The 26625-nt window shown below is 41.8% G+C and overlaps 1 protein-coding gene across 7 annotated transcripts in view; it reads right to left on the bottom strand.

The window, feature by feature from the left end:
* The window catches only part of KIAA1549 (KIAA1549 ortholog), a 142079-nt gene extending 116897 nt beyond the window's left edge, over positions 1-25182 (bottom strand). For 2 of the 7 annotated variants that reach the window (XM_040544970.1, XM_040544974.1), the window contains exon 1: positions 24792-25181. In XM_040544970.1, coding sequence (XP_040400904.1) covers positions 24792-24933 — 142 coding nt within the window. In that variant the 5' untranslated portion in view covers positions 24934-25181. Of the gene's footprint in view, positions 1-23341; positions 23580-24791 lie in introns of those variants that run through there. The other 5 variants (XM_040544973.1, XM_040544972.1, XM_040544976.1 and 2 more) reach the window with 4 other exon arrangements.
* Positions 25183-26625: the final 1443 nt, after the last annotated feature.

The raw sequence follows: 26625 nt of genomic DNA, 5'->3' as shown, positions 1-26625 counted from the left end.
AGGACACACAGGAAAAATATCTTCAGGCATTGTCTTCACACACTAGAATTTGAAGGCTCCATTTGGTTGCTATGTGGAAACTGGAAAAATAATGACAAGCTGTACTACTCAATTAACCTTCCTTCTGGTAAATGGATTATATTCTTTGACACAGTTCACAACTCTGTATGAGCAAGGTCTTGAAGAGAGAACAACAGAATAGCTCTGAAAGTTTGAGGACATTTTGTCTGGATCACTGTTTTCTCTGTGCATTACATCAGTTGCCAAAAACTAAAATTTGAGTTTTATACAGACAGGTCTCCTGTAACACTGTACACAGATGCTGAGATACTGAAAAAATATCCAAATTTGCAATTAAAATCATGTTCAATAGGCAGATGATTTTCAAGAAAAATTTCTCAGTGTACGACAAGGGAACTTTTGCAATGAACTCAATGTGTCAAGTGCTTTCCACACCAAACCGCCTTACTCCATTATCTATGTACCAGCTGAAATAAGAAAAGCTTCTAGAAGCAGCATACATTTTCATGTACGTAGTATCCCTACACAGAACTTAACACTAAGCACACAGCTTTAAATGAACTGTTGAAAAGATCCTCTTCTCGCTGTTGAAGGACTGAAGGGTTTGAAATCCACTTGTCATTTTTCAGAAATGTTAGCAGATTTAGGAATACTATAGAAAAGGTGCTTATCTGTAGTTGGGATCCTTACAGATAAGCTGTAATGCTCTGGAAACATATATTACTCACTTACCCATACCATTAAGGATCAGAATTGCACAGATGCTGATAATATACCAATATACCAGCCATTCCTGTATGAAATAACACACCTCACTAGTTATAAGAGAAACAATAGTGGACGCAGTGATGCAAAAACTTATATACATTTTACCAGGAAAAATTTAAGAGATTTAAGAGACACACCAAAGATGCAACACTAAGTGGTAAAGCCAATTCATTACTTAGTGTTTGTTTTTTTTTTAAATCACGCAGATATAAAGAAGCTTTTCCATGATGATTTCCCTCCAGTTCAAACAGATGCTTCAGAATTCAGGGCTGTAAGTACAAGCACCTTACACAACCGCTTCTCAACAACACGAGTGAGCCAGCAGGAAGTAAACAGACCTCATGGGAAAAGCCATTTGCCTGGCATCCCCCCAAAAAAGTCTTCTCAATTAGCAAACGTGGCAAGAAGAACAGAAACCTCAAGGGAGAGTTTTTATTTCATCAAGTCCTTCCAAAGAAAACAGCAGACTCCCAATTTTAGTTCACTCTACTGTATCAACCCACAAACTACGTGGTCAAACATAATTTAAAGGCCCTGGCTAAAATAAAAGCCTTTCTTACACAGCTGCGTGGCTTATCAGCCTGCTGTCGTCTCTCTAAGGATTATAAACATCACTTGGGATGCTGTGTATGGTTTGTAAGGAAATTATGTGTCCTCAAACATAAACTCCCTCTGTGGATTTTAAGAGAAGGGACAGCTACCATTTATATTGCCCTCCCACTCCTTCTGTTAATAGGCAAGAATAAACGAAGGTGACCGCTAAGTTTATGATATGCGGCTTTGTAAATGACAATATAACTACTTTTGAGCAACCTTTCTGGTTCCTTCGGGATTAAGTTGTTTATAACAACTTTCACAGTTTAAAAATACTTTGCATAGTGTCTTTATCTCTGGCACATCTTCTCTATTGCTTGGACACAGTATTTGGAAGCTATTTGCCTTCCCCCCTTCTCAGGTACCACAACTTTTCTTTGCTAACTTCAATTATGCATAAGCAGTCTCACAATAGCATGGGGAAACCACGTATAACCAAAAATAATGCATGTAATACTGCTGTGGATATCATTCTGGAATACACTATAAATCATGATATCATTCCTTCCAGATACCTCTCCCTGAAAATTCCTACACAGCATCACTCAGCAAGATCTGGGTGTTACACATGCATATATGCTACCTATCTAAGCTAAACATGTGTTCTAGACTTAAGTGCCTACCCCAAAGTTGTAGATTATCAAAAATGTTTAATTGAATGACCTCAAGCAAATACCCACCAGTTAAGGCAATCTGAGGAACCACATCAGCTCAGCAGCTTAAGAATGGAGTGGAGAACTGCTAAACAGTTACGCACTGGTTCATTTTAAGCTGCGAGGCCAAGACACAGCAGCTTTCACTAGACACAGCTTCTTATCTTGTGGGATCTTAAATTCGCGGGTCTCAAAACAGGTTTCTAACTGACAAATTTCTTTCCAGGTTTTTACTACTTCACGTCAAGCATTTACACTACCAAAATGCATGCGTAACTGTATTTTTAATAGGTGTCATGTATGTATAGATATTGTATACATACATGTATATATAACCGAGTGCGTATGGGTGTTTGGCTTAAGATCAGTACGAGAAAAAAGTGTGACATGCTCCATGCAATACTTACACACTCCCATGCAATTCTTAAATTCAGTGATAAATATTTAGATCAGAGAAACATGAGAAAAACAGCTACAGACCACCCTGAGCTCACAAAGACACGGTAGTCTGAGACACAGCTACTTCTCAATCATTTCTACTAGATTCCACTCAGCCTCCTGACAACTGGTATATTAACGCTTCTTCAATTCTCCTTGGTTTCACGGATGTACACACACGTGCTCACAGAGAAACTAAAACAATTTCATTCACACAGGTCTTACCCAGCAGTACAAGCAACTCCGATTGTTCACAAACTGAATGTGAATATGTACAGTACAGACCGAATCAAGAAATACAACATTTGCAAATGGTTGCTAATCCCCAAGAAAGCTAAAAGGACAAGACTACCTTCCCTTCCATTGAAAGCAGCCAGGCACTTTAAAGATAAATCTCATGAGATGTGTCACTACAAACACTTTTACTCTCTTCCCTAAATACAACAGCACTAACACGTAACCTTTTTGTGGAGTTGGGTGTTACTGGCAGCAGACACAAGCATAAGTCTCCCAAAACACTGAGTTCCCTGTAATCAACCAGCATTTCTATCTTGGACCTGCTACCTAATTCCCTTGTACAGATGGACTAAACACACTTATCTGTGAAAAAGTTAATGGAGTTCTAATCTCAGAGGCCCCCAAATAATTTCTGCAGAACTAAGTCACAACTTGCATGTCTGTGACGGTTCTGTGAAGAGCAGTGTGTACACAGTGCTAACCCACCTGAAACAATTTAAGTGGATTTTCAAAGCCTTCAGCTAGGCTCCTAAACACAACTCTTAAATTCATCTACTTATATTCAACCTTTTTTCTTAAGCTGTCAGTAGGAATGAATTAAAAGCTTTAGAATGAAAAAGGATTTACAGCAGCGGTGGGTGCAAGTATATTGCTTAACATCCTCTAAACATGGTCAGGAAAAGAGAGGTCAATGAGTTAACAGCATTTGCCAACAGTGATTCAGAACAGTTATAACTAAAAACCAATGTTGAGGTGTAGTAGAAGGCTCTCCTGACACCAGGGGCTTCCACCATGATGTGTTAGGTGACATTCAAGATTGATAGATATAAGAAGTATAGAATTGATAGATTGATAGATATATGAAGTATAGAAAGGAGGAAAAACAACCCTAACTACAAAAACGATAAACTTTAAATTAGCTACCACTACGCCGGAAAAGAGATTGTGAAGTATCATCCACTATGATTTCAAAATGTCAACCCAATGCTCAGCAGAAATTAATGAGACAAAATAAAATACTAAAAGGTCACTGGGAAAGCTATAGGGACCAAGCACAGAAATATGTTATGCCACACTATAGGCAAACTGTGTTCTCATCTTAAATGCTGCATGCAGTTATAACTACCACTCCCCCAAAAAGAAGAGAAATTGAGGTGTCACAGAGAAGATTAAGGATGAAGCGCAGGCACAGACAGGCTCCCTTATAAAATTCTTCAGAATGGAGGAAAGGCAACCAAGGCAAGACTGAGAATGAGGTTTCTGAAGTCATGAGTGGGAAAGACGCAATGAGTTTAAACAACAGTTATGGTATTTCAAAATAAAGGGCCTTAAAAAAATCTGAAGTTGACCAGCATGAGTTTAAGAGCAGCAAACCTGAAGTATCCCCCCCACAACTAAACATGATTCAATCATGGATCTCACTGCCATGGGTTGTTAGATTTCATAGAGCATAACCAGATAAAACAAATAGACAAATACCCAGAAAATGCTACGTTCACACTGCATTCAGTTGTGGGAAACTATAAGTAAGTCATGACTGAAATGACTACTAGAAGCTTGCACAGTTTCCTTAGCTCCAAGTAACCACAGGGTTAAAGTGACCTTTGCCGCAGAACAGCAGACGAAGGAACAGAGCAGAAGTAAATTTCATTATCTGTGATGTGGATAAGGCTCACAAAACAATGCCAAACATGAAAGTTTTTAGGTTCATTGTCAAAACAGGTAGGGTTTTTTAAATTGTCCACTATGGCAACTTAATTTGATTCTCAATGTGTGGAAACAAAGTTTTGCTGGCATAGCATTTTGAAACTTGCTGAAATTATTTTGATTCTTTAAAACCACAGAAATATAAATCCCAGAACAAACTGAAATCACTACCTTACTTTAAGAAGTTTTCTGTCAACTGATGGATGTTACCTTTCTCCTCACGTGATCAAGCAAGGTCTGAGAACTCTTGCTGACGTGTTTTACCTAAACACTCGCTGGAAAACTTGTCCCACAACTTCCATGACAGTGCCATCAGTCATTTCAACATGGTCAACCTTTATAAGGTCTGATACATATTCCATGAATTTGCATGACTTCAGACCATGCTGTTCTATGTGACATATCGCAACAGGAGTTACAGCCCTCACTTCAGACAAAAAAAGACAAAAAAGTTTAAGTCACAGATGCAAAGCATACCTTTAAAGATCCATCATCAGTTCTAACTGACAATCAAGTTATTTATCTTTCATTTCAGGAGAAATGTAAGGCACCAGGACTTGTCTTGGTTTCTTCTACACTGGCAGTCCTTCACATCAGTATTTTTGTCAGGCAGATCAATGCACATTAAAGTATTTTGATGTTGGGAGTTGAGCTTTTGAATAATTTTACTGAAATACATTACTACGTACAGTACTGGAGACTTTCACTGACTTCGGTTTAAAGGAGGATGGTTTCCTAAACATGCTCTTTTTGAAGACCATATTTTTGTTTTGTTCTCTCTTTTGTTGCTCTTTTTGTTCTAGCTGCATCTTTATCTGCCATGCCCTTTTCAAGTGTGCCTTTTCCTCCTCTAAGCTCTCAGAGCACAGCCCTGTTCAATCACACCATCAGACATCTTTCTCCACCCACTTCTCAGATTCTTACTGTTTCCACATTTTCTGCCAACTGTGAATAAAATAAAGGGCATCATCAATAAAAAAAAACATTTTAAGTTAGAAAAAGCCATTAAACAGTTATCTCATTTCCTCTCAGTTGGTCTTTTTCCCACCCATTGCTTTTCTTGGTCAAACACTGCACTGAGCTTGAAGCCATGTATAAACATCCTGAGGAGCCCTCAGGTGTCATTATGGCAAGATTTTCAATCTTTACTTCACAGTTTCCTGGGGAGGCCATATATTGGTTCTAAAACATCCACAGAAGGAAATCCAGAAGGGAAAAACCTATCAGCAAGTTTTACTGGCTATTAAGCACCTACAAGTAAAAAAGATTAATAGCTCTGCTGCATATAGCTTGTAGAGCAAGATATCCAACAAGCATTTCTGAACGTGGTAGAAGTTCGAGGGGAAAAACCAAAGTGAACAAACAAAGTAGTTCAGCTAGCCAACAGTAAGGGAGCTCAGCCCAATGGGTCCAGTTCAGACAATGCCATCTTCACCACAGCAGGTATGAGATCAATAGGATCTCCTTGGAATAACACGGGCAAAAATCTGTGCCAGCATTTCACTCAGCAGAGAGCAGCCCTTAAAGGTCACAGCCAGAAACTGCACAAACACAACTGCTGAGGTATTGCTGTCTACCTCTCTCTCTCCCATCACAATTTGAAATAAAAAAGTGTTCCAGTTAAATTGCTAATATAGCAAGGAAGTGAGCAAGAACCTCTAAAATGGCTGTGGATATCAGCTTCTATAGTACTGCACTGAATTATTAAGAAGTTTCCATTGCTTCCCAAGTGTCAGTTTAACTCCAGCTGCTTCACTAACTCCTTGCACACTACCAAAATATGCTTGAGAGGAGCCCCATCACAAGTAATACCACCCAGTGCCATCTGAGCTTTGGCACGATGAGCACACCAAAAAAATAATTCTATTATACAACCCAATATTCCAAGCAGATTAAACCTTTGGCGTAATGGAGTCAATAGGGGAAGAAAGAGGTCTCTATGACTCTTTCTCTGGTACTTTTTCTCTGGTCCTCTCCTATCTTTATTTCCAGAGCTCCGTTAATTGTGGCGGCATATATTTCTGGGGATGCCCATGCAGTAGAGGAGTTGACCCTGTGATTTCTTCCCCTTCCCTTGCCTTTCCATGAGAATTCGAATTATTGTTTTTAAGTTGCTCTAGTTAGTTACTCTTCAATGTTAAATACCTTATAACAAACTCATAGACTGGTGCCTACCGTGTCTACTTCCACTTAGCAGAATTCATTCTTACCTAGCTCAAAAGCCCTTCCACTACAGAATTTGTATTTTCCAAAACGCAGACAAGAATCAAGTTCCACCTCCACTGTTTCTAGAACGTGTTAGACTTTTTTTTTTTTTTGACATTTTCATCTGGAAGCACATTTTCCAAAGTTTCAGAGTAGGATGCTTTCTGAACCATCCCCAACTGGACGATATCCTTCCTGAATGGTTGACCTGAACAGTAGGTACCTGACAACAGACACTACATAGTTAAAAAGAATCTCTGCTTTCATTCATACATTTAATGATACCCAGCCGCACCACTGCACAGCAAGCACAGCAAATTCTTCCTCTTCCTGATGCATCTCCCTGCTGCCCAAAGTCAGTTTTCCACAATAGTTTTTACCATGATTTCAGTACAGCTGTCACTCTTACATCTAGATGAACCAACTTAACCTCTAAACTTAATTTGTAATAAGTAAATGTTAAATAGAATTTTGGTAGGAAGCTTCATATTAATGAACAAAATCCAGTACACTGTATTAGTGCCTGTTCTAGGGCATCTTTAAACAAATGAGTTTAATTAGTTTTTTAATCTAAAGATACCTAATCACAACAGATACCTTTGCGGTGTACACTTTTAATAACTCAGCTCCCACAGGCACATTACTCCCAATTCCCAACAATACGTCTGCAATTCAGAAAGTCACTTCACATCTCTTTCACACTGTCAGACAAAACAACATCTCTGGCACATTTAGAACACCCTAAACACCTCAAGTTCACCAAGGAGTACGGTATATTTATTATGCATTGGTCTGGTTTTTCTGTGTGTTTTTTTTTTTTTTTGTGATAGTTCATAACAAAATCATAATAATGCCATTCAAATAACGGCACAGAATACTGCCTGTAAGATTATTAATGCTACCTAAGGATTAATCTAGAAGTAAAATATATATCCAGTATCTGGTGAAACTGCAACAGTAGACCTTTCCATAACCATAAAATGAGAGGTTACAACTTGAATATTAAATAGATGGTTCATAAAGCTGGTTTAAAAAAAAGATCAATATAAGTGTAAAAGTTAAAATCTAAAAACTGAATGATCCTCTCCCCACAGGAGAAGAGTATATGCTCAGCAATACTTTTCAGATTATCAAAACCCCAGTCTTAGTAAGTGAAAAGTATGTGTGATAGCTTTCATTAAACATATTAACACTTGTTTCTCACGACAGATACAAAATATGATAGTACCACCAAACACCTGCATGAAATTTCTTCCCTTTCTCCCACACCATTTTGTTCTGTTCCTGGAATGAAATCAATTAACTAAGGATTTAAAGGGAAAAAGTCCTCCTTCCTTTGTTATTAGAGCCCTAAAATCCCCAAAACTACCACTAAATATGCTTACTATTCTTGACCCCACTGTAATGCCAAGATTCAAGCATAGTCCACTTCTCCTCTAGTATGTGGAGCCAATCAACCAAGTCTCATTTCCTCTCTTCCCCCTTCCCTCTTACCCCGTTCTGCTCCAGGTTTACAAAAGCAGAGCATTTTAACAACATTCTCCCATCTCCCATCCCCCCCACTCCTTCAAAAAGCAAACTTTCATTTCATTTCTAAGAAACAACATACAAGAAACAGATGTAATCATCAAGAGAAAGATCAAGTTCACTATAATAGACTAGACCTTTGCACAGAAGACAGTTTCCAAAAGCTTTCAGTTGGCTAAGAATGAAGATTGTGTCATTTCAAGCATTTCACAGGTAAATTACATCACCTAGAATGTTAATCTCATCATAAACTTCAGTGTATGTAAAGTGAAGTAAACACTTTTGCATTTAACTGAGCAAAACTTACGCCCCTAGGATGCTAAGCCTCTAAAAAGTAGTCACTGGTTATCAAATGCTATTAATATGCTAACATTTGATCTTGTGGGTGCCATAAGCCGATGATATGGAGAATAATTATGTTTCTCTGCCTGAAAGATCAGCACCTGTATGTATGACTCAAGTTTGGTGGAAACATTTACAAAAGGATAAGATAATACTATTTTTCTATCAAACATACCTACTTCTTGTCTGAGAAATTTCAGAACATCTTTAGTTTCATGCCTGCTCTACAGAAATCAGAGTAATTGATGAAATGCAGTTCACTGTATCAAGCTCGTGCCACAGTTTCCTTACAGAGAGGCACAAACTTTCACACAAGTACTTACATCTTTCTGAGATGCAAGTCACATACCAATATTCCCATAACACAGCTAGGAGAACATGCAGGAGCAAAGAAAAAACGAGTAAATGAAAGTGTGAATACTCAGCAGGGCATCACTTCACAGCAAAGAGCGTAGGAGGTGTTTTCTGTAGTGGAGGTACTACTAAAGTCCACCTAAAACATCCATATAAATACATATATATATTTGTGGGTTTTTTTTTTGTTGTTTTTTGTTTTTAATATGAAAAACTAATGAAACCTGGCATTCCAACACCTGTAGTTTTCTTTAAAAAGTCAGCAAATTGAGACTTGTGTAGTGCGCCATTTAAAGGCCGTGAGCCTGCTGGGCTCTTTTTTTTTTCCCTCCTCCTTTCCCTGTGCAAGAGATTAGGAAACTGAAAACTTGTCAGTCCCAAATCTGGTTTGTATAAATCAAGCCTAATTAGAGCCTGAGTCTGTTGCAGTCAGCATCATGGAAGATCTTCGCATGTCCATTACTCTCAGTATCTCAAATACCACTGTACTGCCAGACAGGACTAGATAGAGAAATACACCTATTGTTATCTTCAAATAATTATGGTAGAGAACCCAGGTAAACTAACAGTGTGAATAAACGTAAGTATGAATAAGATTGTATTGAAATACATACTTGTGGAAGTTTTTCCTGCATCAGTTCTTTGTGGCAATGCCAAAATCCACTACTGAAGCTAACAATGCAAAGCCACAAAAGGTCTAAAATTTTTACACCATTATGGAGGGATCTGTTGGGAAACATGTTTTTCAATGAGAATTTATTCCTGCGAAAAGTCATCCTACATTTTAAGTACCACTGAGTACTGTCACATTGATTAGTTGTGTTCAGATTTTTCTTTTATATTCCGCCCCAGAGATGTTTTAGAATTTTTAATGCTTCACATCCACATGATACTTAAATCATAATTAAAGAAACCACATGGGCGATACTTCCAGCTTCATACAAGACTAGAAGAACAGTCTCTCAAAAGCGACCTGCAATACGCACAGCCTCAAATGACTGACTTTTATTAGCTTCTCTCTGATGAGGCTTCCTCTCCCCAGGATACTGGTCCATCATTAAGAAAACAGAGAAATAACACTGAGTTCAGTATAATTTGGCTTTTAAAAGTTTACCAAAACAAAAATAAAAATGTACCCATTTACTTTGTAATAAGAAACATGCTGGCTTGTATTTTTTTTTCCAAAAATATTTCAGTGTTCTTTTCTGCTCCTGATCCTTCACACCACCACAGCATTCGGGAAGACTCCTGCATCTTCTAGTGTAAAATGAATTTGTTTGCCTCTGCTCAGCATCCCCCAAACAGGGCTGAGTGACACTGACGGGCTACCATGCTGTTTGTTGATTCCTCTGCTGATTCTTATGCTCTGAAAGGCAATAAAACAGGCCCTACGTTGTTCGTTTAACTCTTCCGCTAACAGGAAAACTGCCATCAGCACCAGCAGCCAGCAAGTTCACACCAAAAAAAAAAAACTTTGGAAAATTCTGCTGGAATTGATGAATGTGCTCGCTACGAAATATTTTGTCTTCAGTACTGACAAACAGCATTTTCAAACCGTGTCTCACACATGGTAATGTTCAATCGGGCAAGAAAACATACGTTTTCACTGCCTAGTTAATGCTGAGGCCCACAGACTGGAATCTCATTCACCGTAAGCAGCAGCAACTCTCCAGCAGGTAGGCAGCACAGCAGATCACAGAAACTTCATAAGCTGGTTGCAGGCAGGTGCTGACATATACCATCTCACAGTGTGCCACGCAAACCTGAACTCCCAAAGTCTTCCTGGACACCACTGCTTGCCGAACTAAGACCTGAGACATTTGCTGCCTCGCAGACCAGCACAGCTTGCTCGACTGGCACACACAGTAAGGGCCTGACCTGCACATGCAGTAACATGGACGTACCTACATCCAAGGTCCATACAACGTGTTTTTCTACTGCTTATAGCACACAGAGATATGAGAGCACCAAAAATACAATAGCGAGAGGCTGAGCTGGTGCCCCTGCCCCACAGAGCCCCTTAGGAGGCCAAGGGCCGCCAGGCAGGGCCGGGCCCAGGGCTGCATGGGGAGAGGCTGCAAAATGGCAGCCAGAAAAGGAACCAAAGCACTCACACAGGGGCTGACCAGTAAGTAAGTCTGGTGCTAGGGAAAGTGCCAAAGCTGGCACTAAAATGGAAAGCATCAATTTTGAAGAAGAACGCATGGTCCTACTAAAATACATCAGCAAAACGAGTACCTCTCTGGACTCGTCAGCTATAAAAGTGAAAATTCGCTACCTAGATGAATTATGGAGCTTGAACTTTCGATACATAATATGACTAAGGACCAAGAAGACATTTTAACTCAATCATTTATATGATATTTCTTTAAAAAATAACTCTGTACTCTCAGAGTTGAAACAACTACTTAAAAATACAGAGATCCGCTTTTCTTCCAGAAAATGAAACAACCACAAAAAGCAACATAGTCCTATAAAAATTACTAGTAAGTGATTGTGTTGAAATGCAGGAGTTGGTGTCAAGATGAAGGTTTCCCAGTAGCAGAGGCTATCCAAGAGCAAACGAGTTCTAATGCAGTTGCTCCTTAACAAATTAATTTTGGAGTCAAGTAGAGCTGAGGTGCCATTCCGCCAGTGGCAGCTGTGCTTTACAAGGTTCCTGACCCTCCCTTACATGCCCAGATGCTCATTTCTGTCTCCAGAGGTGCCTTTTCAGTTGTTTGCATGACTCTGTTCCACACAGGGTTTCAAGAACTATCCCATTTACAGGGGGGAAAGAAAAACAAAACACTAAAAATATTCCAATGAAGTACTGTTTTAAAAACGCAGCACATATTATAGCCATCCAGAAAGCTGAAATGACAAGCTAAGAGAATTAACAGCAACATCTTAAATTGGATTTTCCTCTGCATGGTATAACAACACAGAACCACAGCTTCTTGAGAGGAAAAATCATTTGTGTCTGGCAAGAGACAGCGCTCCTTTCTTCCTCCTCTCTCTTTTTCCAAGTCTTCCCTTCCCCACCCATGTCTAATGAGTTCTGCTCTCCTCCTTAAGAGCTTGGAAGAAGTACACAGAGCACAAAACCAACAAAAGCTGGAATTATTACTTTTTTTTCCCCTGTTTTTTCAGTAGAAGGCAAGATGGAACTCCCTGTGACGTTCACTCCAAGACAGCGACTGAGACTAAGACGACAGAATTTATGGGGAAAAAATAAAATGTACATTGGGGAAAGTAGGGAAGGGAATGTTGATACATTTGTTAAAAAATAATGAAAAATCCCATAAATGATTTTCTTCCAAGATGGAGAAAAAAATGGAAGAAAACGATTTAAAGGCTACTATACTGGACAAAAAAAAAAGTTAACATATTTGTGAAGTGAAACCTCTTGGTCTTGTGCCTCTATTCAAATAGTTAGGTATTACGACAATTCAACACTCCAGGCAAACAACATAAAACACTGCCACGAAGTGAGGCTGAGCAGCTTTTTACTCTATTATTGTTGTCTTTTCTGACTTGATTTACTTAATACCTACTATAATGTGTAAAAACAGAGGAAAATCTGGTGGTTTTACTAATTTAAAATAGAAATTGATCGCTTCACAAACAGCCCAATTACCAAAGCAGGATTTTTGTTTAGAAATTTGTCATTTTCCATAAACACCAACAGATAATGCTATGAGGAGGTCTGGAACATTTTTTGCATGGGAAAGAGGCTACTGATAGGACTGTCAGGCTACATAATTACAAGCCAGGCTACTAATGCAAATACACAGCCACTGAATAATTGCTGTGTGAGCACAAGTGTTTAATGAAAAAAATCTTATACCTACTATGTTCTATTTCATCTTCTTAAATACACTGATGCATGAAAAAAAATCCTGCATATTGAGAAAAAATGTTCCCCCAAAAGCCAACAAACGGGAGTTTAGTCATAATACATACAAGATTTCACTAGAGTAAATAACATAACCCATCCGTTTTGATTTGTCTCAGATATTCTTTCATAAAAGCAAGAAGCCAAAAAAAAAAAAGAAACAAGCGTTCTTTTTGAATATGTAGGTTTCAAACAGAACTTATTTCAATACTTTAGCAATAACAGAGCTGCAGTTTAAATGCTCTTTTGACCTGCAAACACAGGATAAAATTCTTCCCTCGACTTAACAGCTTCACCTTCAACCTATTTGAAGCAGCAAGGAATCCAATCCCAGAATTTAGAAAGGATGCAGTGATGTTAGTTTTCTCACATCTGCGGCAACAACTTGGGAAGGAAGCATCAATGAGTTCATGTCCTTAAAAAAATTCCAGATAAGAACTATTCCAAAACTAGCCTGAAAAAAATACTACAGGTTATAAACATCCTATAACCTTTAGTAAAAATACTACAGGTTGTAAACATCCCATTGCCCACTATTCAAATTCCCTCTTTCTGTCAGACTATGTTCACACTCCCTCACATTACAAGGAAAGAAACACATAATGTAGGCATTATAGTATTAGACTGGTATCAGATCACTGGATGATGTAGCTCAAAAGGTGAGCACAACAGGAAAAGAACTTGAGGCAGAGGTCCCACTTAAATTTTCAGAGTTCGCACAGCAAAACCACAAACTGTTTATTTTCGTGATTAAAGCATATATAAAAGGTTGAAGACCATCTCATTTGAAGTCCTCCCTCATCTCCCAAGAATTAAAGAAGAACAAGAAAACACAGAAAACCCCATGTACTAGTGCTTTACCAGTCCTGGATGCCTGAGCTTATGTGCGCATTCTACATGAACACCTGCTGTTTTGGATAGTTGCTTTGACTGCTTAAGACAAACTATGTTTAATATGACTTGTGCTTTTCACCTACGCCCTTCAAATAACTCAGTCCACAAGGATTGATCTTAGACACCCAGAAGAATTCCAACAGCTATCATTTTAATTAGTTCATTACTTGTATTCTACACGCACAATTCTCATTGGTTCTCACTCCCCCAAAACTAAAAGCAGCATATCTCAAAATTAAAAAACAGAAATAGGAGCTGAAGTATCCACTTAAATCAAAACATCTGTCTTACTAAAGCACATTAACTCTTGCATCTGCATTTGGAAGTACGTTTTTCTGCTTTTAAAAATATCTAGAAAGTTACCTAGCATCAAGCACACAAGTTTGATTTGACCTCTAAGGTTCATACTATTTAGGAATAAGGAAAAGTAATGCAAAACATTTCTGAAGTATCTTATCTAAATGACACAGATGTTCGCACCGAACATAATACAACTGAAGGTTGCATTCTGTTCTTCAAGGATGCATTTTACTTCCAAATATAACATAATGCAGCCACTCTAAACTGCCAATGCAATCTCACACACAAGTAGCATGCTTTGGCTCATTCAGGAAACGCAAAAAAAAACAACCAGGCTATTTTCATGAATCTGAAAGAATCTCTTTAGCAGTAAGATTTCTAGAAGTATCTCCACCTGACCTCAATAATGACATTTACAGAAAGTAAACAGGAGTAGTAAATACTAAGGATTCATAAGAATTAATACTGCAGCACAGAAACTATGTTCAGTTTTGTTTCTACGTTAGTTTCTAATGCTCCCAGGATTTTAAGAAGATTATACTTTCAAGTGACACTGTCTACTTGGAATCCAGTCAATTTAAAAAGAAGCAAAACGGATTTACATTCATTTTGCATTCCTCAGCTATCCTAATCCTTCCGACAATTTTTACAGCTTGAAGAACCTGGCTGCGGGAGAAGCTGCTAAGTAACTGCTCACAGAAGCAAACAAAGTAAACAGACAAATGCAATTTATTTTCTTTGAACTTCTGTGCTTGTACTAAGATTGGATAAAATATTTCATGATGAAAAGTTGATTATGATGATTTATATGTATTTTCTTTCCTACTAAGTTACTATAAAAAGCACATGCACTCAGGAAAGACAAAGGAAACTTTTTTTTTTTTAAGGGGGGGGGGGGGAAACCTGTCCAGAGTGGAACAAATTACGTCGTTTAAAAAAATGGAACGTCAATGGCTGGAAGCCCAAATCTGTTTCATCTTTCAACATAAGGACAGGAAGTAAGGTCACTGACAGCTCCTAATTGAAACCATCTTCAAACCAGACTTCTGATCTAGATCAGGATTTTGTTCTGTGACATGCAATTTCTATCCCAATCTATCACACGAGTTAGTCCCAATTCAGCACTAGCTCCATCTCTAAACACAGGCACCCACTAGGAAAGTTACCTAACCAGAACCTGTCCAGCTGACACAACCGTCTTCCTTCTATTTGGAAAAGTAACCTGATGTTAACCCAGAGGATCTACTACATAAATACTTGGAGCTTTGTTTTGAAATAACACTGAGTTAAATCACACCTCATGGCTTTGTGGTTGAGGGCAGTGCTCCCCAAAATCCGCACGCATGTGGTGGAGTTCATTTACAACAGAATTACAAACCACAGAAAGAGGTGGGACAGACTCAACATCTAATCCGGTTTACACCCAGCTGGAAGGGGAGCAAACAGTCTTTGCAGTATCAAACAATTGCCAGTAGGTGAGGAGAACTTCTACAGAGAGGGCATCTACAAACTAGTTCCATACATTTTTGGTAGGGGAACAAACAAAAGCAGACCCTTCTTCTCACGTACAAAGTGATACCAGTTGGACTTTCTCATTTGTTATGAACAATGCTCAATAGGAAATGCAGTCCCAAATGGCTTGAATTAAGAATAAATAAACTGGAAACAAAAATTGCAAATTGTATCAATACAGCTTAAGGAAAAATCTCTTTACCTGTGTAATCTACCTGCACTACGTGACCATTTATTTTCAGATGCATTTACAGTTCTCAAGTGTGTCTTAGGCACCTGACAGTTTCCCACTCACCTGTCCAGAATCTCTCCCTTCCCTACAGACATGGAAAAATCCTGAATTTTGTACCAAGTGAACAAGTTCCAGCTTGCTCAACTGGGAAATTTCATAGGAACACCAAGAAAGTGCTTTGAGCATTAATACCACCTCTCGTCTCTTCTCATCTGACTTATTAGATACATACCTACTAACAATTCAGTTGATGAATAAAGCTCAAAGATGCAGAATCACAACCACACCATTTACTTGTACCTGTCCTCTCAGTCAAAATTTATGCAGCATTAGAAAATGCATAAAACTGAACTTGCATCCTCCAGTAAAGCAGGGACTATTTCAAAACAATTATAAACCAAGAAATAGAAATGTTAATGGCCCTTCAGAAACCCTTAACTGGGATTCACTTACACCTATTGTTTTCTGTTAATATTGCCCCGTGTTAAATACATTTTTCTTACTACTGTTTTCATAAAACATACACTGCATACAGTAAACGCAGCACACAAAAGATATACTCACCTCTATTTTTTCCTTGCCACAGTGACTATCCTTAGTAATAAGGATTGCAAAAATATTCGTTGCTATAGGTACAAAAAGAAAACTTTACAAAACTGTTAGACCTAAAACCAATAATTCAAAAGCTCGAAGGGGTCATAACTAAGGCTGCCTACGAAAACTTGATTCAGCTTTTCTCTGCATAAACATTTTGACACAGTACTTAACTGCATGACTACAGGTCATTTCTTCACGTGAACAGCAGACCAGCCTTCAGCAATAAACAGATACCGTCACACATCTGCAGATATTATTTGTAGGATCTCTCAAAAACAGAACTGCAAAATACTTCAAGAGGTCATCTAATCCATCCTTCCACACCACTGTGGAATCACCGGTGCAATCCACTTATGTTATGTCATTATTTAATTCATTGTTGGAACTGCAAGAACAGATTATGTTACTGCTCCAAACCGTGTATTTCAGGGTTTTGTTATCCCTGCTGTTAGAAGGCCAGGCATTAGAAAACCCACATCTCCTTCACTGCCACATCCGCCTTTTGCTCCTTTTCTTACACAGCACAGTCATAAAGCACTGTTCATTACACTTGCCATTGTGTCCATCTTTTATATATTTAATACAGCCCTGCCCACCTATTTTTCGTTCCAGACCAGGCAAACCTGTGCTGCCCCGACCTGATCCTCCGACAGCCAACGTCTCCCTGGCATGCCAGCAAGAGACAGGAGAGCGACTAACACAAGCTAACGAGAGCATGCTAGAGACCACATCCCATGTGCTCTCGCAGTCTAGCACCTCTGTCATCCTGCTGAATCACAATCTGCTGGGGATCCACCATCAGCACCACATCCCCTCCTGCAGACCTGCTGTACAGCCTACTCCTCATCATCCTACATCCATCCCGGACTTCAGCCCTTTCAGCGTGATACTGTCGTGTACTTTCCTTACCGAAAACTATCTGGATTTTCAGGCTCTTCTTTCACCATTTCCAGCATTCACTCCACCCTCTACTCGTTGGTAATGATTAATGTTAATTTTGGCCTCTTACCTCTGTTTCATACCGCAAGACCAGACGCAGTGCACTGACCAGATGGCTAAAACCAAATCAAAATTATACAAAGGAAATTCATAGAAGGGAAGCCTCTCTAAATCAGACAGGGGAATGGAAGAGGGCAAAAAGTATTAGAAAACAGTTCATGCACGAAACACAAGCAGGTAGGGGATGTAAGCTGGAACTGCTAAAAACTTAAACTGAGCAACAAGTATCAGCAACCATGTTTTTTTTCCTTAAAGACTTGATTTAAAATAATCAAAATCCTACTATGCTTTAATACATCACAGTTCTTCCAACCTATACAGCTCGTCAACTCACGCTAAAAAATGCTTTAATGCAGTAAATGTCAATGAATACCAGCACCTGTTGCTTTATTTTGCTTACAAGAAGTATTCCTTAAAATAGCTCTCTGAGAAATCCAGTTAGGCAGACTGGTTTATCATCCACAGGATCTTTATTGTTCTGAAGACAAAAGTCTTTTGCTTCCTGATGAACTTTGCTGTTGTGCTCACTGTTATTATATCTGAACATTTCGTAGTCATTTCTCGTCTGATTTTCAAAGTATTTCTAAGAAATTAATTTTAGAAAAGGTCAAATTCTGAGTGCCAGACTTAAAGCATTACTGAATATTTAAAATTACACACACAACATCTATTCAACGCCAGCTCCCCTTGACTTCTTTTGCAGCTGCAAGCACTCAGCATTTCTGCAACACAGATCCCACAGGTCTCACGTCCAGTAAATGAGGAACACACAGCTAGTGACCACCTGCGGGAAGCTTGCTTTAAGCAACTTGCTCACGTCACGCTGGAGCTCTGCAACAGCAACACAGGTCAACAGTCTAGGACAGCATTTCCCTACATTAACAGTGGGACCTTTATTCAAAAAGAAAAAAAAAAGCACAAGTCTCAAACAACTTCTCTGTTGCCTCCACCTCACTCATTCCACACCTTCAGACATCTGCTGCAAGAGCAGCAAGAGTCTTAGAGAAAGACTTCATCTGCTATCCAACACCCACTTCTCCCCAGAGCAGGATCGGTTTTGTACACTGAACACGATGAGGGTCCTGTCTGCACGTACAGATATTTGTATGCAGGTGTGTATATTGCAGTATTATCTATATGGGCGTACACTTTGTAATCATGGGATTACTGTGCCCATAAGTTATAAGTTACGGGTACAGAAGGAGAAATTTAAAATTGCACAGGCTATTGTAGCTGCAGTATTTCCAACACTGATTTTTGCCTCTGCAGTCTTTGTAGGCTGGTACAACTCTGCGTAGGAAGTTTTCCAGTTTTTAAAACAAACTCCGAAAAACAATTCTGTCACAGGGTGACAGATGCACTTTCATTAAAGATTCAAGGAGTAGCAGACTATCACGCTCCTGGCTGAGAAAAGGAAAGCTAAAACTCTCTGAAGTCTTAGGTTCTCTGCCAAATTCTCGCGAAAGTATCCCGGAGCAGCCGTTACACACTCCTCTGTACCTCAATTTCAAGATTGGTGCCTTCAGCTATATCTCTTCCACTTTTGTCCCAATCCTGTATCTTCACCACTTCTGACTCCCTTCAGTACCACTTGCCACTTTTGGAGTGGCTTGTTTTTCTCCTTTTTTTACGCCAAGTTGATCTGTTTCCCAGCCTAATCACCCCATCACCAGGTTGCACTGATTGTTCCTTCCAGGAAGAACTTCTGTGTTGCCATTTCCTTCATACACAGACCTATTTCCCACTCCTGCACCCCAGCCTTCTTGATCTGCCAGCTCCAGTCTCTCCTCCCCTCCTACTCCCACACCTCCCAGGCTTCTACACACATCCCAACCACCAGCAGAACAGACCAGAGAAGATCCAGAGATCTTTCTCTTACTACTACTGCTTATCTAAAAACCACGCTGGCTCCTCCCAAAAGACATCTCTCCTTTTTCCCCCCTTGGGTCTGATGCAACAAGGTCACACACACACACCCCCTCCCAACACTGCACCATCAGGCAGATGTCCAAGTTCCCCAAAGAATAGAATATACCTGAGTTTTAGCAGACAAAAAAAAAAAAAAAAAAGGCATCATTTCTTCTGCAGCAATGCGTGCCTAAATTTGGTTGTTACAAGCTTTTGAAAAAAATCACTTTCAAAGCAGCAGCAGAGAAAACATCCCCTTCAGAGCCATCACAATATGCCAAAGTTTAACTGCATTCTCCAAAGCATAAGGGTATTAAAGTTCTGCAGGAAAGAAGCTGGCAGAACTCAAAGCAGAAACTATTGTTTTCTTCTTGCCTCAACATCAGAAGTAGCTGAACTCTTTCAACTGACATTTTGGGAAAAAAAAAAAAACAACTTCAGCCCATAGAAAAATGCATGATTTATAGCAAGTTTGATTGGAATTGCTAAGTCTGTTCTCAACTGTGCAGCAGAACAGTAATACTTCTTACAAGCATCTTACAACAACTTATGGCTTTAGCATAAGATAGCACAGTCAGCCCAGTCCACCATTTCACGGTATTTATTCTGTGCATTGCACGGACAATTACACTGATGTCATCAGTGTTGTGAGTCCTGGCGGTCAGTTGTATATCTTCCTCTCTCATGTACTAGGAAGAAGACACCACTAATCCACTGCTCTTATGGAAGGCTTTGCCTTACCCTTCCGAAACAGACATCTCCAATAACATCCATCAGCAGCTGAAAACACAGCACGAATGGGGAGTGGGAAATTGTTAATCACATTTCTTGCTGAGTTCATGTGCATTTGAAGGGATACAATGACATTGTATCATGCAACTGCAGAGTGCAGAAGCCACTGCACTGGTAAGGATGCCATGAAAGCACGATTCTTCTGCACTCCCCAGAAATAAAAGAAATTAAGCCTGCATTGTTCATAATGCTACCATGTGACTTGACTTTGGGGCTCCAAGACAAAATTAAAAAGACAACTTCTGCTACTTCCACAGGTTTTTTTTTTTTTTTTTTTTTTTTTAAACTTACAGAGAGGTTCCCACGCCACACTGGGTTAATAACTCTCACACAATTGGTGTTGTTCATACCGTATGCCACACTGGTCAAGGCTGGAGACACACTAGGCAGTTAAGGACATCACCCATAACAACTCTTACGCAATTAGCGTTATTCATACTGCACACCACAACGGGCAAGGCTGGAGGCACACTGGTATTTAAGGCCTTCACCCATAAACAGATTTACTTTCAAGTGAAGGAAAGCCATGGCTCCCACAGCCAAAGTGGGACTGTGTTATTAAGAAGCCTGTTCTGCTTCACTTCTCCTCCAAGTAACTCCCCCTGCAAACACACTCATTCTGAACTGAGAAACAAGATTTGGGTTGTCAGTCTGCCACTACCGCAGCCACCAAGACCTCTCGGAAGAGATCTGTGCTGCAGCAAGAAGCATGCTCTTTGATGTATCCAGCGCTCAAAATCTATTACAGCAGGTAGGTCACAGCTGTTAAAGCCTACTTTGTTAGAAGCATGCTCTTTTTCAAGTAACCAAGCCTGCCTGAGAAACCTAAGACCTCGCTCTGCAGAAGTGAACTGCCACTCACAAAGCAGACACCACCGCACAAAAAGCTGCACTGTCCACTAGCTTGTTTAGCATTCTGACTTCTTGAAAGAACATGCAAACAAAACACACATTTCCTCTGGCAAGGCTACAAGCGTAGCTTGTAGACACAAGGCTGACATAAAGCAAGCACAGCACAGCACAGACAGCAGGCTTAAAGGGAATCCTCCAGCCATATGGGTCTGCTGCGAAAATGAACTGGAAGTAAGCTTGACAAGCTCAACCGGCCACTAGAGACACGGTGCCAGCTCAAGCATCTGTGACACCCTCATGCAATTAAGTTGAGCAAACAGTATCCTGCAACTGTCCCACGAGGCAGTTATATCTGATTCCTTGCCTGACCTCCACAACCTGTCTTCAGTCCTTGAGTCTCCGAGGAAACTCAGCGGAGACTTTTTAGAGTCTGGCACGCCGCTCCCCTCTCTCCCACAGAAAACAGTGCAGCAAAGCGAGATAGATCCTCCTGATCGTCAACACTGGAGTTAGAGATTGTGCAATGAAGCAAAAAGGAAAAAACACAGCCCAGGCTGAGCGGTAAGACATTTGCAGAGCTTGCCCAACGCCCTAGTTCAACAAGGTGCTTGAATACGTATGTACCTGCCTTCAGCACACTAGCAGCCTATCTGCATACTCAGAGTTCACCATCTGTTTAATTGTGGAAGCTGAAGCCCTGATTCAGCAACATGTGACTTCAGTGGGAGCTGGATCAGGCATTCCAAAATCCAAGTTGATTTATTACTTAATTTCCTTAAGTACCGATGCTCGCTTTGCTATTTCAATGGCAGGCTAGCGTTCTTAATAGCCATTTCACTCTTCTGTTGTGTGCCTCTTCTGCGTAACTCTAAGCTGCAGGAGCTTGCTCTGTTACCGAACTGGTTAAAAGACCAAATGGCAGTGAGTAGCAAGTGAGCTGCACCAAAAAGAAATGCTCAGGGAGTTGTAAGTCTGTTGACCAGCATACATCACTTATACCTCATATTGCCGCTATGCCATCAAAACTTTCCAAGGCTCAAGAAAAGACTAGGATGCAGGTTGTGTCCTAATTTTGTGAAGATGATGGGCCCTACACAGACAAATCAGACTCCTGCCATGCTTTTAATTTTAATTTTATCTTAACTGAAAAAGGAACAAAACATATTTGTTCTCTGCAACCTGTGGCCTTTAAACCTCTGCGATCCATGGACCATTTCTAACACATCTATGAAAAGCATCTTGTGAATGGCAAGTTTGGTCTTACTGTGCTAAAATTCATTACATGTGATTGCATGTCCCTTGGAAAAAGAGAAAGCAGAGGGCTCACAAATCAGAACAACTTGACGGCTCCTGCCCTAGCCCAAGGAGGAGAGCATAGATTTGGGAGAGATCTATTTTCTCCGTGTGCTCTCTCCCAGCAACCTAAACGCTGGCTGAATTACATCACATTACCACCGCTGTTTTTAAGTTACACAAGAACTCACTACGTTCACACGAGTTTACAGAGATCCACTGCGACTTAAGTCGCAGAACTTCTAAGACCTATTCAGCATTAGGCAAACAATTAAACAAAAGCCTTCAGTGCCTTACAATGAAACTCTAGATAAAAAGAAGCCCGGCCATTCCGTTAACCTCCAGGAGGCATAAAACCCACGCAAATCTCCACCTTATGAACGCACCACCACCTCCTTGTCTTCAAGCGGATGGTTTCCACGTACAAAGAGACTCCTGGAAATAACTACAAGCCACCAACTTCCGCGCTGCATCCAGCCGATGACCTGCAGCACCTCCCGCGGCCCCGAAGCGCTGCCTTCCCCGCACAGCTAGCCAGCCGGCACCAGCACGCCAGCCGCTTTCTGAGGCGGAGGTAAAGCCCTAGACGCGAAGACGGGCACGCTTCCTAACGCTGCTCGAGGCTTCCCGCTATGTTCCCCCCAGCTCAGAGTCCCCGCTCCATGGCACGGTTGACGCAGGACCTCGCGGCTCCTTGCTGCAATTTAGGTGTCGGTACGGGGTTATGACTTGTGCCTGGTACCCACCGAAAGGAAAACCCATGCTGGCAGCAGAAGCGTGCCCCCGACGCGCCAGTTGTTGCATTTACAGCAAACCCAGGACTAAAGGTGAAGCACTGGGGGGGCACAACCAGCTTGGGGACCAAGCCTCCTGCCTAACCGCGGCCGAACTGCGATGCCGGCGAGGAGAGGGCGAAGAGGGGGGGATAAAATAACAACAAAAGGGGCCGCCGATCCCCGGCGGTGCCCACGCGCCTCCCGCGGGCCGGGCCGTGCGGGGCCGTGCAGGACGGTGCGGGGCGGCAGCACCGCGGCCCCCCACGCCCGGGGGTCCCCCCACGGCGCCTCGGGACCCCCCCGAACCCCCCCCGCGGCATCGGCGGCGCGCGTGTGCGCGCGTCCCCGCGCGGTGGCGGCGAACAATGCGCGTCCCCCCGCGCCGTGCGGGCATTGTTAGCGGCGGGGCGGCCCCCCCCCGCACCTGCCACGTCCCCCCGCCCCGGCTTTGTTCCCCCCTCACCTACGGCGGGCGAGCCCCGCAGCGCCGGCACGGCGAGCAGCAGCGGCAGCAGGGCGGGCAGCGCCGCGGCCAAGCGCGGCGTCCGCTCCATGGCGCGGCGTCAGGTCATCGCGGCGCCCCGCGGGCACGGCGGGCTGCGCTGCTCTTCTTCCTCCTCCTCCTCCTCCTCCCGGGCGCATCCGGGTGGGAGGCGGCCCCCGGCCGCCCGCCCGCAGCCCTCCCCGAGCGCGCCCCCGCCGCAGGCCGCCCCGCCACCTGCGCGCGCCCCGCGCCGCCCGCCTCCGCGCGGGGGCGCGCCCGCCCCGCCCCGCCGGCCGCGCGCGGGGAGCCGGGGGAGGAGCCTGGGCCAGGGGGAGGGGGCGGGGCCAGGCCGCGCCGCAGGCTCCTCCCCCCGGCGGGGGTCTCCTCTCACAGGGGACAATGTTAAAGTTGTGGAAATACGGCGTTAAAGTTGCTTTTAGTTTGCTAAAAAATGGAGGTTTGTGTGTCCTTAGGTATCAAACAGACGGTTTTTGAGTTAGTTGCCAGTCCCTGGAAACACAGCTCAGCTCAGGAAAGCACTCCTGTCTTCTACACCCTCATGCCCACCATTTCTTCAGGGCACATGAGGCCCTTCCCTGCTGCCTCCTCTTTCCCTTTCCAACCTCTCTTGCATATCTACAGCCCAGGCTAAGCAACAGACACGAAAAGCCTTAGAAAAACAACAATAGCCTTAAAAAAAACACTTCATTCCAGCACGCCTGCGTTGCGAGCAGTGGTATGCACCAGTGCTTGGCATGGAGCGTGCTGTTTCATGCTCTGTTTCCATTTTTTAAATGTATTTATTTTAGTAAGCTATCCCTCAGAAACATCAGCAAGATAATAGGTTTCATTCCCTGCTTCAGATTCAGTACAAGCTTTGAAATACTTAATTTCCAAACATATTTCAGATGCCACCCACCACCCCCTTTGCTGAAGGATACCACATTACATGGCAGTGCCTCTAGCACCAGGCCACGTAAGGCTGCCTGTAGAACATTTCGGCTTGCCTGTAGGTAATTTGTTTCACCAAGACCCAGCCATGAAAGGTAACTTCCCAGATTAAAGCGTGAGACAACTTTTCTCACATTTCTGAGATGTTATCCGCAATGAAGTCCTTGGCAACTGCTAACTCATTCACTGTCTCAGCTAACAAGATTTCCTGCTCCAGTTCCTGGAGTTCAGTTCACAAAAATAATCTTCCCGTCTTCCCATCTCGTGTTTAGGTTCATGTTCCCCAGTTTCTGTGTCTACTAAGACCAAATCGGTGCTTACATTACCTCCCAGCTTCCTGGGCTAGTTTAGGAACTGTCATATCTGATCGTGTGCTCACCATTCCCTTGCAATTTCACGCCTTCCACCAGACACCTCCAAATTCAACTCCCATTGTTAAATAACAACCCAATTGAAAAAACAACTGTGAGGCAGCTACCTGCTATGGTACAGTTCATCCTTTGTTTCAGTCTGCTGTTTCCCAGTAGGTAGGAAGAAATTTCCCTAGTCATATGTGATACTCTATCCTGCTTCACTTCCCATTTGTAACAGACCTTCACTGGAGCCATATGCTGGAACATTGTTTTGTGACTGTACCCCTACTCCCCTAAGTGGTAGTCTCAACTTGAGTATCTTCATGCTGTTGCCTGGTTTGGTGTCTTCATGTTGCCACCTTGACCCCTTTTTGCAGTTCCCTTAGCCCCCCCCATTTCCTGGAAAGCCTCATAATACCTGGCAATCTGACTGAGATTTAGGTCACCTGTTTCTCTTGATGAACCTGGCCAGGGGTTACCCACGTGTATTTGGCATCTTTGTGGCAGCTGACACCCAACAATTTTATCACTGACTGCAGGTTTATTCTCCTGCTCTTTATGTAGCCTTCAGCTATTTCTTCAATATACTTCACATCGTTAACCAGAAAGTCCTGTTTTCCTGAGTACAACAGGAATCGTGACAAAGGACTTAGTTTACAGCTTCAAGCATGTCTGTTTCTACTTCTCTTTGTGCTTTCCTCAGGGCTTCAGACTCTTTCACTGGATCTTCACCACCTTCTCTCTCCAGTCCTTCTCACCCAATGCAGATGCACAGAACAAAAGTGCAGCAGAATAAACAGCAAGAAATTTGCCCAGATACCCCTTGAAGGGATGACATGCTGGGACCTGTTTTTCCTTTCCCTATGGTAGAGGGAAAAAAAAAAAAAAAAAAAAACACAAACATGCTTCTGACAAGTATTCAAGTATTTTAAGTCAAGAATGACGGTCATCTATAACATCACTATAAATAGTCTATATATGCATATATGTAAAGCAAAGATAGGTAGGAGACTTCAGATTTCACTAAAACAGTACTCTGGAAAAATACAGCACATTTTGCTAGGACATTAATACAAACCAGAGATCCTGGAATCTGTGGTTCTCACAGGCTCCCCTACGTTGTCACTTGCAAACTCACAAAGTGAAATTAGCTATAACCGTAACTGTGTTCTACTCTGCAGCTTACAAATGCAGTCATCACACAAAGTAGGTGAGTTGGGAGAAGAGGAATTCTCTTTTCTGTGGCACCTTACTGTGGTCTTTGGTAGTGTGGATCAAGATATTAGCCACCCTGCTTGAGGGGAGAGGAGAAGTAATCTTCTGTAACAGTATGGCTAGCAAGGATTATTTACGTACTGCTGAATGACTTCCCATTGCATATACACCAGGAAGTTTTTGACGTTATTGAGCTTTCCATTACCATGACGGCTACTGTGATTTGTCACAAGGGCAAGACTGAGGATGCAAAAAAAAATAATAAAAGGCTGTGCAAAGTATGATTAGATTAATGATGACAGGCTTCACCTAGAAGCTGAGAGCTTGCTTTGTGAAGAACATAAGGGAAAAAAGAACAAATAACACTTTTGATAGGAACCTCACAACTAAACACACACAGCGGGATGATATCTGGAAGCTGGAACCTCAGCAGTGAGCACCCACACTGCAATGACAGAAACAAGAGCATCCTCAGAAGGCTCCGTGTGGAAATGCTCGTATGTTTTGCTGGAAGGGAAGATGTGAAATTAGACCCTGTTACAAAATTGAAAGTACTTTCCAATTGTCTCGCTTCTTGTACTGTATGCAATATCCAAATCCAGAAGCCTGGTTCTCAAACGTGTAGCAGTTCAGAGATGCCGGAGTGAATTGGAGACCATCAACATTATTTCCAATGGAATCAGACAACTGCTCAGTAATTTAACTGCCAGTTATTATTGATTTGGGACTTAGTGGCCAGAACTG

The sequence above is a fragment of the Cygnus olor genome, chromosome 1, assembly GCF_009769625.2.
Source record: "Cygnus olor isolate bCygOlo1 chromosome 1, bCygOlo1.pri.v2, whole genome shotgun sequence".
NCBI classification, from domain to species: Eukaryota; Metazoa; Chordata; class Aves; order Anseriformes; family Anatidae; genus Cygnus; species Cygnus olor.
This window is presented reverse-complemented; position numbering and strand designations above follow the sequence as displayed.